This window comes from Bombus vancouverensis, chromosome 7 (assembly GCF_051014615.1).
Source record: "Bombus vancouverensis nearcticus chromosome 7, iyBomVanc1_principal, whole genome shotgun sequence".
NCBI lineage: Eukaryota > Metazoa > Arthropoda > Insecta > Hymenoptera > Apidae > Bombus > Bombus vancouverensis.
In genome coordinates this window covers 15,389,729-15,402,240 of record NC_134917.1, presented here as the reverse complement: position 1 = coordinate 15,402,240, position 12,512 = coordinate 15,389,729, and the positions used below count along the sequence as shown (strand labels likewise).

The 12,512-nt window shown below is 28.3% G+C and overlaps 3 protein-coding genes across 5 annotated transcripts; 1 reads left to right on the top strand and 2 right to left on the bottom strand.

The window, feature by feature from the left end:
- Positions 1 to 123: 123 nt before the first annotated feature.
- Positions 124 to 1,917, bottom strand: Xpac (DNA repair protein complementing XP-A cells homolog Xpac). 2 transcript variants are annotated; one of them, XM_033350354.2, is made up of 7 exons: positions 1,789 to 1,917; positions 1,534 to 1,601; positions 1,270 to 1,445; positions 1,088 to 1,199; positions 882 to 1,006; positions 529 to 805; positions 124 to 421 (listed from the first exon to the last, which is right to left on the bottom strand). In XM_033350354.2, exons 3-7 carry the CDS (start codon positions 1,416 to 1,418, stop codon positions 260 to 262), a joined length of 825 nt encoding a protein of 274 aa, XP_033206245.2. In that variant the 5' UTR covers positions 1,419 to 1,445; positions 1,534 to 1,601; positions 1,789 to 1,917; the 3' UTR covers positions 124 to 259. The 2 variants fall into 2 exon arrangements, with proteins under 2 accessions (XP_033206245.2, XP_076475983.1); XM_076619868.1 differs by having other exon boundaries at positions 1,814 to 1,886.
- Positions 1,918 to 2,337: 420 nt separating this feature from the next.
- On the bottom strand, positions 2,338 to 9,419 carry LOC117153132 (NBAS subunit of NRZ tethering complex). Of its 2 annotated transcripts, none has more exons than XM_033331071.2 (14): positions 9,289 to 9,419; positions 8,955 to 9,189; positions 8,470 to 8,888; positions 8,006 to 8,389; positions 7,713 to 7,923; positions 7,416 to 7,636; positions 5,780 to 7,353; positions 5,399 to 5,698; positions 5,047 to 5,335; positions 4,657 to 4,977; positions 4,188 to 4,590; positions 3,158 to 4,107; positions 2,952 to 3,074; positions 2,338 to 2,875 (listed from the first exon to the last, which is right to left on the bottom strand). In XM_033331071.2, exons 1-14 carry the CDS (start codon positions 9,373 to 9,375, stop codon positions 2,600 to 2,602), a joined length of 5,793 nt encoding a protein of 1,930 aa, XP_033186962.2. In that variant the 5' UTR covers positions 9,376 to 9,419; the 3' UTR covers positions 2,338 to 2,599. The 2 variants fall into 2 exon arrangements, with proteins under 2 accessions (XP_033186962.2, XP_033195256.2); XM_033339365.2 differs by having other exon boundaries at positions 7,416 to 7,633.
- Positions 9,420 to 9,696: 277 nt separating this feature from the next.
- Positions 9,697 to 12,090, top strand: alien (COP9 signalosome complex subunit 2 alien). Its single transcript, XM_033334430.2, has 9 exons — positions 9,697 to 9,835; positions 10,164 to 10,358; positions 10,428 to 10,553; positions 10,628 to 10,795; positions 10,866 to 11,040; positions 11,122 to 11,260; positions 11,345 to 11,561; positions 11,641 to 11,781; positions 11,853 to 12,090. Exons 1-9 carry the CDS (start codon positions 9,782 to 9,784, stop codon positions 11,970 to 11,972), a joined length of 1,335 nt encoding a protein of 444 aa, XP_033190321.1. The 5' UTR covers positions 9,697 to 9,781; the 3' UTR covers positions 11,973 to 12,090.
- Positions 12,091 to 12,512: the final 422 nt, after the last annotated feature.

The following is a 12,512-nucleotide window of genomic DNA, read 5'->3' as shown; positions in this document are numbered from 1 at the left end:
ATTTCTCGTTTTTAACTAGTTAAATGATAGAAACACTAGGAATACATTATGATGTATAAACTTTTGTTAGTACAAAAAATAAATTTCAATTGAAAATTAAACAAGAGAGAGAAAATACATAAATAAATAAGGGAAGTGATTTTTTTATCCTTTTTTATTGTGTATGCATTTCGCGAGTAGTAAATAAATTTCTTAATATAAGAAACTCATATCTAAAAACACAATCCAATAATTCCTATAAAATTCATTATTATAAAATTTACATTTTTTCGTATGTTTCTTCATATCCACAAGTAATGCAAGTGTGTGTATATGTATCATCATGTTCATTATATGTATCTTCTCCAAACTCGTGCGTATGAGAAGCTTTTGATGTTTTATCATATAACGAGCTCCTGACTTGCATTCTTAATTGTTTAATCTGTACAATACAAAAATAGTAAGTTGGTAAGATAAAAATATCTATATTGTATTATTTTGTATTAAAGTACAAGTACGATATTAGATTTGAAATACGTTTATCATTACCTTTTTGTTAAATTTTTTTATTTTAGCTCCTTCCCTCTTAACATCACGTAATTCTTTTTCCTTTAATAATTTTTCTTCAGAACCCCATACTTGTAAAGCTCTTTGTTCTATTTGTAGTTGCAAATACAATTTCATTTCACCCCAATTTGCATTATGGGGATTTTTTTTAGTAATACATTTTAATGGAGGTTCTCTTTTATCCAAATCACAATCTTTTAATAAATACTCTTGTTTTGCTTCTGTTTTTGTAATCAAAGAGTGCTTGCCCTTAGGATCTCTAATATAAAAAACTAATTATAATAATCTAAAGTTTTATATTAAAATAATTGCTAGTTCAAATAATGCTTGTATACCTGCAGTTATCACATACAGATAAATTAAATGTTTGTAGTAGATATGAGTCTTTAAATTCATTCTTACATTCATCGCAATGAGGAAAATCTACAAGAATAGGTGCAGGTTTTGATATTATTTGTAACTGAAAAGAAAGAAAATATTAGTTATGAAATCCAATTAATATTTAGTGTAATAACTATTAAAATAATTAAAAATGTTATACCATTTGTTGTTCTAATTCATCACTTTCTTCTATAAGAAAACCTCCTCCACTATCTATAACACGTTGTCCTTGAACTTTATATGATGTACTCTTTTCTGAATCTTCGTTCTCACTTTAAAAAAGTACAAATGTTTTGTTATACAATTTTTTTATTTTTCTAACTATTGATATTGGCAACGTACCTCCTTATATAAGGATGAGAAACTATTTTAGATTTTCTTAATAGTAATGCTTTTTGACGATTTCGCTCTGCACGTTCTTTAAAGTGCTGACAATTTTCTATTAATTCTTCATCCTTTGATGGATCATTTACATTTAACGTAATAGACATTTTCGCAACTGTACAGAAAACTTTAAGCTGAAAACAAATAAAATATATAAAAAAATGGGCATTGTGTAATAATATTTTTTATGTCATATTCCTAATAACAGCAAGTACAACTTACATAACCTATGTATAATCCGACAGGTTAAGTATAAACTTCACTATATATTGAATACGTAACTAATAAAGCTAAAAGAAATGATCATATTTTATAATTATAATTACAATATAAATTTTTATTCTTATGTATGATAATCTTTCTACATTTTATAATATAATTAAACATAAATAGTGTTTTATAAAAAATGTAGCAAAATCAGATAAAATATATATAAAATGTAAGATTTTGATATATATTTAGCATTTAAAAACGTACTAGCTAACTATTGAACAATATGTACTTTAGTATGCATTTCACTTGTATATTTTGAACTTCAATTCTTTAGCTTATTTTGAAATAACTACCGGTGAATAATGGCAATCCGCCATTTTATCTTTTTAAGAATATATATATATATATTTAAACCAATTCTATATTCCGCGAAATTTAATTTTTTGAATTTAATTAACCAACTCGAACTTTACATAGCGAATTCGAAAAAGCGATTAATATTGTGTGTTAATTATAAGAAGTTGATAAAAATGATAGAATAGTGTTCTAAGTTCATTGCATGTTATAAGTTATTATTATGAATGTAATTAAATATCACGTTTGAATTTTAAATTAAACAGTCATGGCTGTGCGCGCATTTATACATTATTCTGTTCACTTGAAATTTTGTTGTAAGAAATGCAAAAAGAAATATTGAATTTTTGTAATACATGTAAATCAAGTCGAGTTCTACGTCGCAGTTTTTCAAGATATTAATTTATAAAGATGATTACACAAGGTAGGGATAAGACATTAACTATCAACATCTTTTTTGAATATTTATATTTCAATATACATATCACGCTTATACTTACAAATAACACATTGTACAAAATAAATATTCATAGTATGTACATATTAATTTTAAGGACGTAGATGCAAATCTAGAAGCTATTAGTTACTGTTTTCTTACCTCTTTTAAAAAAGTCTTTTACATTTCACGAATAAAAATATTAATTACAAATTTTAAATAAGTCATCTTTTGAACTTTTATCTCGTGCAAGTTAAAATCATAGGAAGGAATGAATATATGTATTTATTTCCTCATTAGAAGTTCGCAACAAGTACTAAATGTAGATAAAGATGGTGGTATATCTTCCATTAATCTAATTATGCATAAGGCATGCGCTATATGCTTTCCTTTTTTTAATTCTTGTATAAGAATTTCTGCATTTTCCTTTACATTTGTTAGAGATCGATTCACAAAGACATGTTCAATGATTCGATCAAATATTTCGTGATTCGGATCGAAGTATGCCGTTAAATTTTTCAAAAATAACATTTCTAGTATCGGTGCTGACAATGTTAATTCCTAAAACATAAAATAACATTAGTAGAAATGTGTAAAATAAAGGCATGAACTTGTTGATGTACGTGCTTGTACATACTTTATGTCTTTCCATAAGAATATTTACTGCTTCTTCGTGAAATTCTGAATTATCCATATCCAACCTAATATAAATTGCGTGCTCAAGAGGAATTTCTTCTGTGTTCAAAAATTCTTTGAGTACCTAATACAAATAAAAAAAAATAATTAGTTATATTTAATAAATTGGTTATAATCTAATAAGTTGTATTTTAATAAGAAATTTACATTTGTTGAAGATAATGCTTCTATTAATTCTTTATATTCTTCAAAACTTTGTTTGCTATGTTTGTTTTTATCTTTTTCCATAATAAAGGTATTAACTAGTTTCATCATTTTTAAAATTGGATGTTTATTAACTTTTGTATATTGAGAATCTTTAAATTGTGGCCATTGTAATAACAATTTCTTTGCCTCATAAAAATGATCAGCATTCCTTATTTTACTAAATATTTTTTCAAAAACTTCAAAGCGATCTTTTTCTGTTGCACATTCCCCTATATCTTTTATTAGAGAAGTATTATTTTCTATACATAGTTCTTGATTTAAAATATCTTTTTTGTTCCCTACGTTTTCTATTATATCTTCATCTGAAAAGTTGCCCCAATTATCAGTCCATTCTATATCATTTTTGTCATTAGATTCAGATGAACTCATCTTAATTTTATCTTTCTCGTTACGTCGCGCATTTTCTGTCGAAATTTCTTCTTCTTTTGATTTTCCAGTAGATACACTTGAACTTTGTGTTTGAACAATATTAAATTCATCTAACTTTTTATGATCTTCAATCTTATCGTCGTTTTTCGTTTCAATGTCGTGATGTAACTCAAGAAATTCCGTCTTATTTATTCCGCAGCTTTTAAATAAACATGCTTGCCAATATTCAAATGGTTTATAAATGTCAGATTTTTTGCATTTGTAAGCTGTACTCATCGTTTTTAATATTAAACTCAATGGATCAAACGAATATAAATCTGTAAAATAATAATCTTTATATGTGGTTTTGTATAATTCCAAACAATAATAATACATTGAAGTTTGTATGTATAGCATTGTTTGTGGCAGTTCCATTAAAACATTGTGTATTTCCTCTATGTATTTCTTATGTACACTAAATAAATACGCCATGCCTAGTAACCAATCCTGTTGTATAGTATACTTCGTACACTCTAAAAATACTAAAATAAAAAAAGAAATTATCATTTATCCAGTATTTAACTTATATACATTTCCGTTTAGGTGAATACATAATACTTACAGTGATTAATATCACTCACTTCCAAACCATAACAAAATGTTTCATTCAACATAGTTATCCTCAAAAGAGCACGACAGCATTTGAGCTGCGTATTTTGCAAATCTGGCATTGAATAATTTACGTATTTCGTGTCGAGTTCACTAAGTTTACAATTTTTATGTAAATCTTCATAAAAACATTGGAAACTTTGTATGTCATCATCTTCTATAGGATTTTCATATCTTGTGTCATTATCCTGATTATTTGAGAAATTAAATTTTAATCTAGATTTCCAAAAATTTGTGTCGCTTATATTTTTTATTAAACTAAATGCTGAATCTTTCATAACATTTGCAGAAGTTTTTACTATTTCAGTAGAAGCTTCCAAAACTTTTGGGACAAATTCTTTAGTTTCTATTTGCGGCTGTAAATTGACAATATTTTAGTATAGTTTTTCGTTAGAGGTAGTATTTTTTAATGAATTTCTTACAGTTGTTAATGCATCTATAAATTCATCTTCACTATCTGCGTCTTCACTATCATTGAAATCATCAGATAGTAAAGCAGAAGGTATCCACAATTCCAAATTTTTATGTAACATTTGTATTTCTATTAAATATATTTGATCTAGTGCTTTGCTTAGCATATCGCTAGGTCCATTGTTTATTGCAAACCATAAACATTTTTGCCTAGTTTTCAGATCTTCGTAATCTCCACAAAATCCTAATTCTAAAGCAACTGTCCAGGCAGGAATATAGTTATTTTGCATTAATTGCTGACAGGTAGCAGCACAAACATTAAAGTCCTTTACCTATCATATTATATTATAGATCAATTATCTGCAATTAAATATTAAATACTAGCTTTAAAATAACTCTACCTCAAGTGCTTTTTTTGCAATTAACTCCAAAACCTTTCCTTCCCGCATTCTACTATTATTCCTCTCTATTCGTAAGTAATTCGCTAACGTTAATAATCTCTGACGACTTTTATGAGCATCTACCCTCTTATTTAAACAGTCCTTTATCAACTGTAGTCTGTCTTGCATTAATCGCACTTGAAGTGGTAATATATCAATATAGAATTCATTCAAAATTTGAAGCGAGTTAATGAGATCGTACTCTTCTTTTATCTGTGCATTATCATCTATGATTAGATGAAGGCAAGCTCTGAAATTATATTATTTATAAAAGTTAAAGTAGGAAATCAGTGCAAGAACTAAAAACACTTACCGAGCTAATTCCATATTAGAGTCAGTTAAGGATTTTGAGCTATTAAAATACTCCTTACTAGCATCTAAAATTAAATTCACCGTTTTTTCATAAGACACTTTCAATAAAGACTGTTCATTTTTCTTAGTCTCAATTAAAGCAGTGCAATTTTGTATGTTAGATTTAACTCCTGATACCAAACGTGCTGATACACAGATTTCAAAACAAATTTCTATGTCGAGACATGTAAAAATTAGACCATGAATTTCTAACATTTCATTTAATAATTGAGCCCATTGTTTTTCATCTGGAGGTGGTACTCTTAAATTAAATAGAGAACATTTTGAAATACAAAACATTCTTATAAAAAGAATATAAAAAAATAAAAAAATGCCTAGTCACCTTTTGTTTAAACTCCTTGCCATTTGAATCAGTAGTTGTTTTGCAGCATCAGGATTACTCTTATTTTTTCGCAGTACATGTAGTGTAGTTTTAACGCCATATTTATTTAAAATTTTTGTACATTCAAGTTCTTTATCAAGCTCTTCTAGTAGAGTGTTTATTCTTCTCATTTCACGGTCTTTGGCGATGGAATCTACAATACGTGTTGCTTTTTCGTACATATTAGGATCATTGCAAGCGTATATACAATCTAACGCTAAAATCGCAATATTCTCTATCATTTGAAGAATCTCATCATCTTGAGATTGTTTTAAGTATTCAAAAAGTTTAACTGGTAACTTTAAGTCTTCTTTACTAGTAGACACTAAGTAGTCACTAAATAAATGCCTCTGTAATTCTCCGCCCAGATACTGACTTCTTCTTTTTATAAATGATAATAGAAAACTTTTTATATCATCAACAAAACTTTCTTCACTAGTCATGCTCATTAGCAATTTAATTTTTTCCAAATTAGATAATTTTTGTAATTGATCTAAAGATAGGTCTTCTATATAAATTTTGTAAATGATATCGTCTAAAGTTTCCAAATCTAGCAACAAATTGTCTAATCCACTAATATTATGTAATTTCGCAATTTTTATTAATTGCAAAGCATTATCAATCATATAACTATTCCTCTCGATCTGATAAGCTCGCGACTCGTACCATTTTTGTAACAATTCTGGTGTAAGTAATGTGTTTCTGTATATAATTAACGATGGATCATATTCATAAAGTGATTGTGATTTATCATCGCTTTCTAAGTTAATTATCTCATTGAATTCAGCTTTCTCAGCCCAATCTTTTTGTCGTAATTCACGCTGATCAAACAGAAATAATTGTCCATCAATGTCGCATTCTGGTAGAAGTTTTTTATATTTCAATGGATTTAAAGTCTCTGGAAAGAAACTAATAATAGCTAACCAATGAGGTAACAAACATTCACCATAGTAAGTGAACATAATTTCAACTCCCCGACAATCTCCATCCTTCGCAAATTTAATTGCATTTTCAACAGCTGAAAGCTGTCGAAATTCTTCGTAAAAGTTTTTATCGTACTTTAACGAGGAATTTAAAATAATTTCGTATGTAAGTAACTTATCTAGATGATCTAGAAGCTTCCTTCTATATTTAATTAAATCCTTTTGGGCGTCAGATAAATGTTTAATATCGATCTTTTTCAGCACTTGATTTATTTTCTGTATCTGTCTTAAGCTTATACTAGCTTCATCCATTTCACTCCACTCCTCATCAGTATTATCTATTATAAATTTTCCATTGTCACAAGTTCCAATTGCTACTAAAGTTTCCAGGTTAGCACCTTTTAAACCAAAATTTAATAATTCTCTTGCTGCTTCGATAGTATCTGGAACTCGAGTAATGCATTCATGTAAGACCCAAGACCTTTTTGTAACTTTACTCAAATGTTCTTGAATAGCATTTAATGATAATTCAGATTTTCTCCACTGTGTCTGATATACCAAATCTGTATCCAAATTATATGTATTTGCTAAAGCCAATGCTTCTTCATATTCCTATAATACAATCTTTTGGTTACTTTAGTTTCAGCTATTTTGAATTTCACAAATACTCATACCTCTATATCAATTTTTCTTGAATAAAGTTCTTCGGGTGTAGTACTTTTAAGTCCAAGGATTCTATATGTTCTAAATAATACTTTTGACTTCTTCTTTTTAGGCTGAAATCTTTCAATGTCAGTGATAGAATACAAGGTACTTTGCATTAAATTCGTTGTATAATTTAATATACTAGCTGGTTGTAGTTCATCACTTTCTTCTTCACTTTCTGAAGAGGCTTCTTAAAAATTGAATTAATATGTTATATTATATGTATAGAAAATATGTACTTTTTAATTAAGAACTATAGCACAAACCTGATGTTTGACTTTCTGTGTTAGATTCTCTGTTCCGTTTTTTACTTGTTATGTATGTTTCACAATCAAGACATAAAAAACCTCGATCTGAACCAAGTTCATGTATTTGTGGTTGTCCAGCTAAAAATTCAGGGCTTGAACCTAAAAGATTCTTTAAGTCGGTTGTAGAACATACAGAAGTGGATCCAGAACATCTTGTAATTATAATTGCCTTTAAAAATATCAATAAATTAAAATTAACATGACCATGTATTTAAATATATGTGTATGTACATTTAAATAATAAACATTACCTCTTCTGACCACCAGCCAATATCTATTGGATGGAATTCAGTAACACCTGGTGGAAACTTTTTTGTTTTTGCATGTCCTAAAGGATTAGGTATATTAAAGTCTGGTTGCTCTGATAATTTCCATTTTCTTTGCATCAACAAAGTTGGTAATCTCCATAAAGATATTGAACCATCTGTATGTAAACATGTTAAAAATCTATTATTTGGAGAGATTTTTACTTTAAATATGATAGATTCTGGTTGCAAGCTTAATATGGGGATAATGTTCCATATGGAAAATCTTGACTTAGTTTTCGATTCATCATCAAAAGTAAATGACAACTTGCAATATGGATATTCATTCAGGGGTCGCCAAGATGTTAATCCACTGTCTGAGGCTGTTGACTGTAATGTTTTATATAGTTCAGGATGTTGTACTTCCTAAATTGATATATATAAAAAGTATAAAAAAGTACATTAACTACCATTAATTTCTGTGATATGGTATTTCCAGCAACATAAAATAAGCTGTGTTTTTCATCATAAACAACAGCATTTATTCCATTTTTATAAAAAGTGCCAAAAGAAAATTCATAATTTGCTTCAAATTCGTTAGTTGTTGAAATGTGATATGATTTGAGTAAACCGCTGTATGTGATTAACATAAATTCATAAGACCATTTGTCAGGCTGTGTCCTTGGTTTGAGAAATATCATAGAAGTTATTGCATCACCAGCTTCTAAAATATGAGGGTTTTGGGATATTGTTTTTGGACTGATATTAAAAATATTGTTCCCCAGGGCATTGTAAAAGGAAGCATAACCATTGCTAGATGCTAATACTAAAAATGTCCCATCTGGACTCCAAACTAGTTTACGCCATTGTGGAAAAGCATCCTTTGGTACTAAAATAATGAAACATACATGAATTTTTGAAGCCTAGGCAGATTTAAGAAATCATATGAATTTACCGGAAGCTTTCCCAACAACTGAAGAATATTCATCTTTTGCTTTTCGAATTTCTATGACATTTTCTTGTAAAACAGCAAGTAAACGTCCATGATCCCCAATTGCAAATTTCCATGGTAGAGTAAGGCTAATTTGTTGTGATATACTTTCTGGTAAAGAATATCTATTATTAAGATATCTAAGTGCATTTTTTATTGTCCCTGTCGTAGGCAATATTACAGAATCATTTTTGCATTTCTGAAATAGATATTATATTATAAATGCGTAAGAATTGTAGATGATGTAGAATGTGTCTCATTCTAGATTTCTTTTGAACAAGTAACAGTGTAAACTTACTATTAATTCTGGCTCTTGCTCGCGAATAAAATATTCTAACAATTCATAAAGTATTGGTTTATTTGATGATTCGTTTGAATTAACCATTTTGTAATCAGAAACATAACCTACTACGTTGACGAAAACATAGACCTGAGGTGGGAGTTAGGAGTGAAATCAGTCAGAATCTGATAAGTCACTAGTCAACGTCATATTCTTAAAAAGCAGATAAATAAATTTAAATGAAAATTATTTGAATATTTTCAAACATGTTAGTGGGAAACTTTAATTATCAAAAGAATTATGCATATGTTTTGTTAAAAATAATTTAGAATAATTGAACAGTATTGATGTGGTCAGAGCTTGGTATCTTTATAGAAGTTGCATAAAGCACATGTGTAACACAGTGCATACATGTGAATTTCAAAATACAAACTTGGTCGTGCTTGCAGTTGTCAACAGGATTGCGTGAACTTTTTATTTTTACAATTGAAATTTCTTAAATATTTGTAAAATGTCAGACGGTGAAGATGATTTTATGTGCGAGGAAGAGGAAGATTATGGTCTTGTGAGTATTTGTGTACTTAGGAAGGAAATGTTGATATACTGAGAATAATTTTGGTTAAGAAATAGGTTAGAATTTTGATCTTGACGTATATGAAATTTAAAAATAGTTCAGAAGTATCTTGTAATGTTTAAATAATAGCAAATAATGTTGCTTAGATTTTGTTTAATAACAATAAAGACATTGAAGTTATATCATAATCTAAATTTGCTTAGGTTATGCTGATGCTTTCAAGATGACACTTTTTATGTTTTCTTTGCTTAGCTATGATAACCGATTGTTTTAGAATAAAATCAATTTCAAAATGATATTGTTTTTGTAATAATTTTAGGAATACTCTGAAGACTCAAATTCAGAACCTGATGTTGATTTAGAAAACCAATATTATAATAGTAAAGCTTTAAAAGAGGATGATCCAAAAGCAGCTCTACAAAGTTTTCAAAAAGTTTTGGATTTAGAGGGAGGAGAGAAGGGCGAATGGGGTTTCAAGGCTTTGAAGCAAATGATAAAAATTAATTTTAAATTGGTACATCATCAGATTTGTGATATATTTATAAGATATACTTATATTTGCTACGATGCTTGATTCTTTCAGGGTAATTATAAGGAAATGATGGCAAGGTATAAGCAATTATTAACTTACATTAAAAGTGCAGTTACTAGAAACCATTCAGAAAAATCAATAAATTCCATATTAGATTATATTAGTACCTCAAAGAATGTGAGTAATATACTAATGTAAATTATAAACTAATTTAGATTTCAAACATATTTGCTTCTTATTGTATCTTACAGATGGAATTATTACAAGATTTTTATGAAACTACTTTAGATGCGTTAAAGGATGCTAAAAATGATAGGTTATGGTTTAAAACTAATACAAAATTGGGAAAGCTATACTTTGATCGATCAGATTTTAACAAATTAGCAAAGATATTAAAACAACTTCATCAAAGTTGCCAGGTAGAATTTTTCTAATTATATTATTAAATGAGAACTATTAGTACAATACATATGTATCCCATTTTATTAGACCGATGATGGGGAGGATGATTTGAAGAAGGGTACTCAACTTTTAGAAATCTATGCATTAGAAATACAAATGTATACAGCACAAAAGAATAACAAGAAATTAAAGACTTTATATGAACAAAGTTTACATATTAAAAGTGCTATACCACATCCATTAATAATGGGTGTCATTAGAGGTAGTATACTTCAAATTGAAAATGGGATTACTTAAATATATCTAACAACATAAAATAAAATTTTTTATTTATTTATAAAAGAATGTGGAGGAAAAATGCATTTAAGAGAAGGTGAATTTGAAAGAGCACACACTGATTTCTTTGAAGCTTTCAAAAATTATGATGAATCCGGATCACCAAGACGTACTACATGTCTGAAATATTTAGTTCTAGCAAATATGTAAGTAAAAAATTAAACAGGTGAAATAGCATATTGTAATATTAATATACTCTGCTGTTAATGCTTGAATGTATATAAAAACAGGCTTATGAAATCTGGTATCAATCCATTTGACTCCCAGGAAGCAAAACCATACAAAAATGATCCAGAGATCTTGGCAATGACAAACTTAGTAGTCAGTTACCAAAATAATGATATTAATCAATTTGAATTAATTTTAAAACAAAACAGGAATAATATAATGGATGATCCTTTCATAAGAGAACATATTGAAGATTTATTACGTAATATACGCACACAGGTATATGCAGTACATGTACTCTATATGTATCAGGAATTTCGAAAATCTAAACATAACATGTATTTACGTAATTTTGCAGGTTTTAATCAAATTAATTAAACCATACACTAGAATTTACATCCCTTTTATAAGCAAAGAATTAAATATCGATGTATCAGAGGTTGAAAGTCTCTTAGTGTCTTGTATTTTGGATAGTACTATCCGTGGTCGTATTGACCAGGTAATGCAACAAATAATTTATATCATTTAAAAGTTATTTATTTGCTTCATCGTATATTAAATTGTATACAGGTGAACCAAGTACTCGAATTGGATAAAAAATCAGTATGCGCGGCGCGTTATAACGCTCTTGATAAGTGGACAGGACAGTTACACTCTTTGCATTTAACTATAGTAAATAAGATGTCGTAAAGAACACGATGCGCGTGAATTTAAAATAACATTGATCTTAAAATAATATATTGTATAGTATATCATAAATACCTGTCTCTGATTATATGAAAAATAAAATCTGTTGTGATATAATAAACTTAGGATTTTAATACGATTCGCTTATTATACCTTCTCATTGTGATATTCTTTCTTGTTACTTCTTGCGTTTATCTATTTATTGTATACTATGAATCAAATCAATTCAAGTCAATTCATTTATAACGTTAGTCACATAGGCTATGCTATCTTTCTATAATTATTGATTTTCTGCTAAGTTGGTATCAAGGGTATTGAGTTGTTTCAAAAATATCACAAGATATGAACGGATGCGATGTTGGGGATAAGCTGTAGTTCCTTGTTCGCTTTCGACACGATATTTTGTCAAGTGTCCGATCTCTTGAATTCTGTCCAATCAATCAAATTTAGAGTACGTTATTTTTTGCATGTCTATTTTTCGATATACGAGTATGAGAACTATATTCAATCGGTTTCTCTTCTGCAGTTTTGCATTTCCTTAAA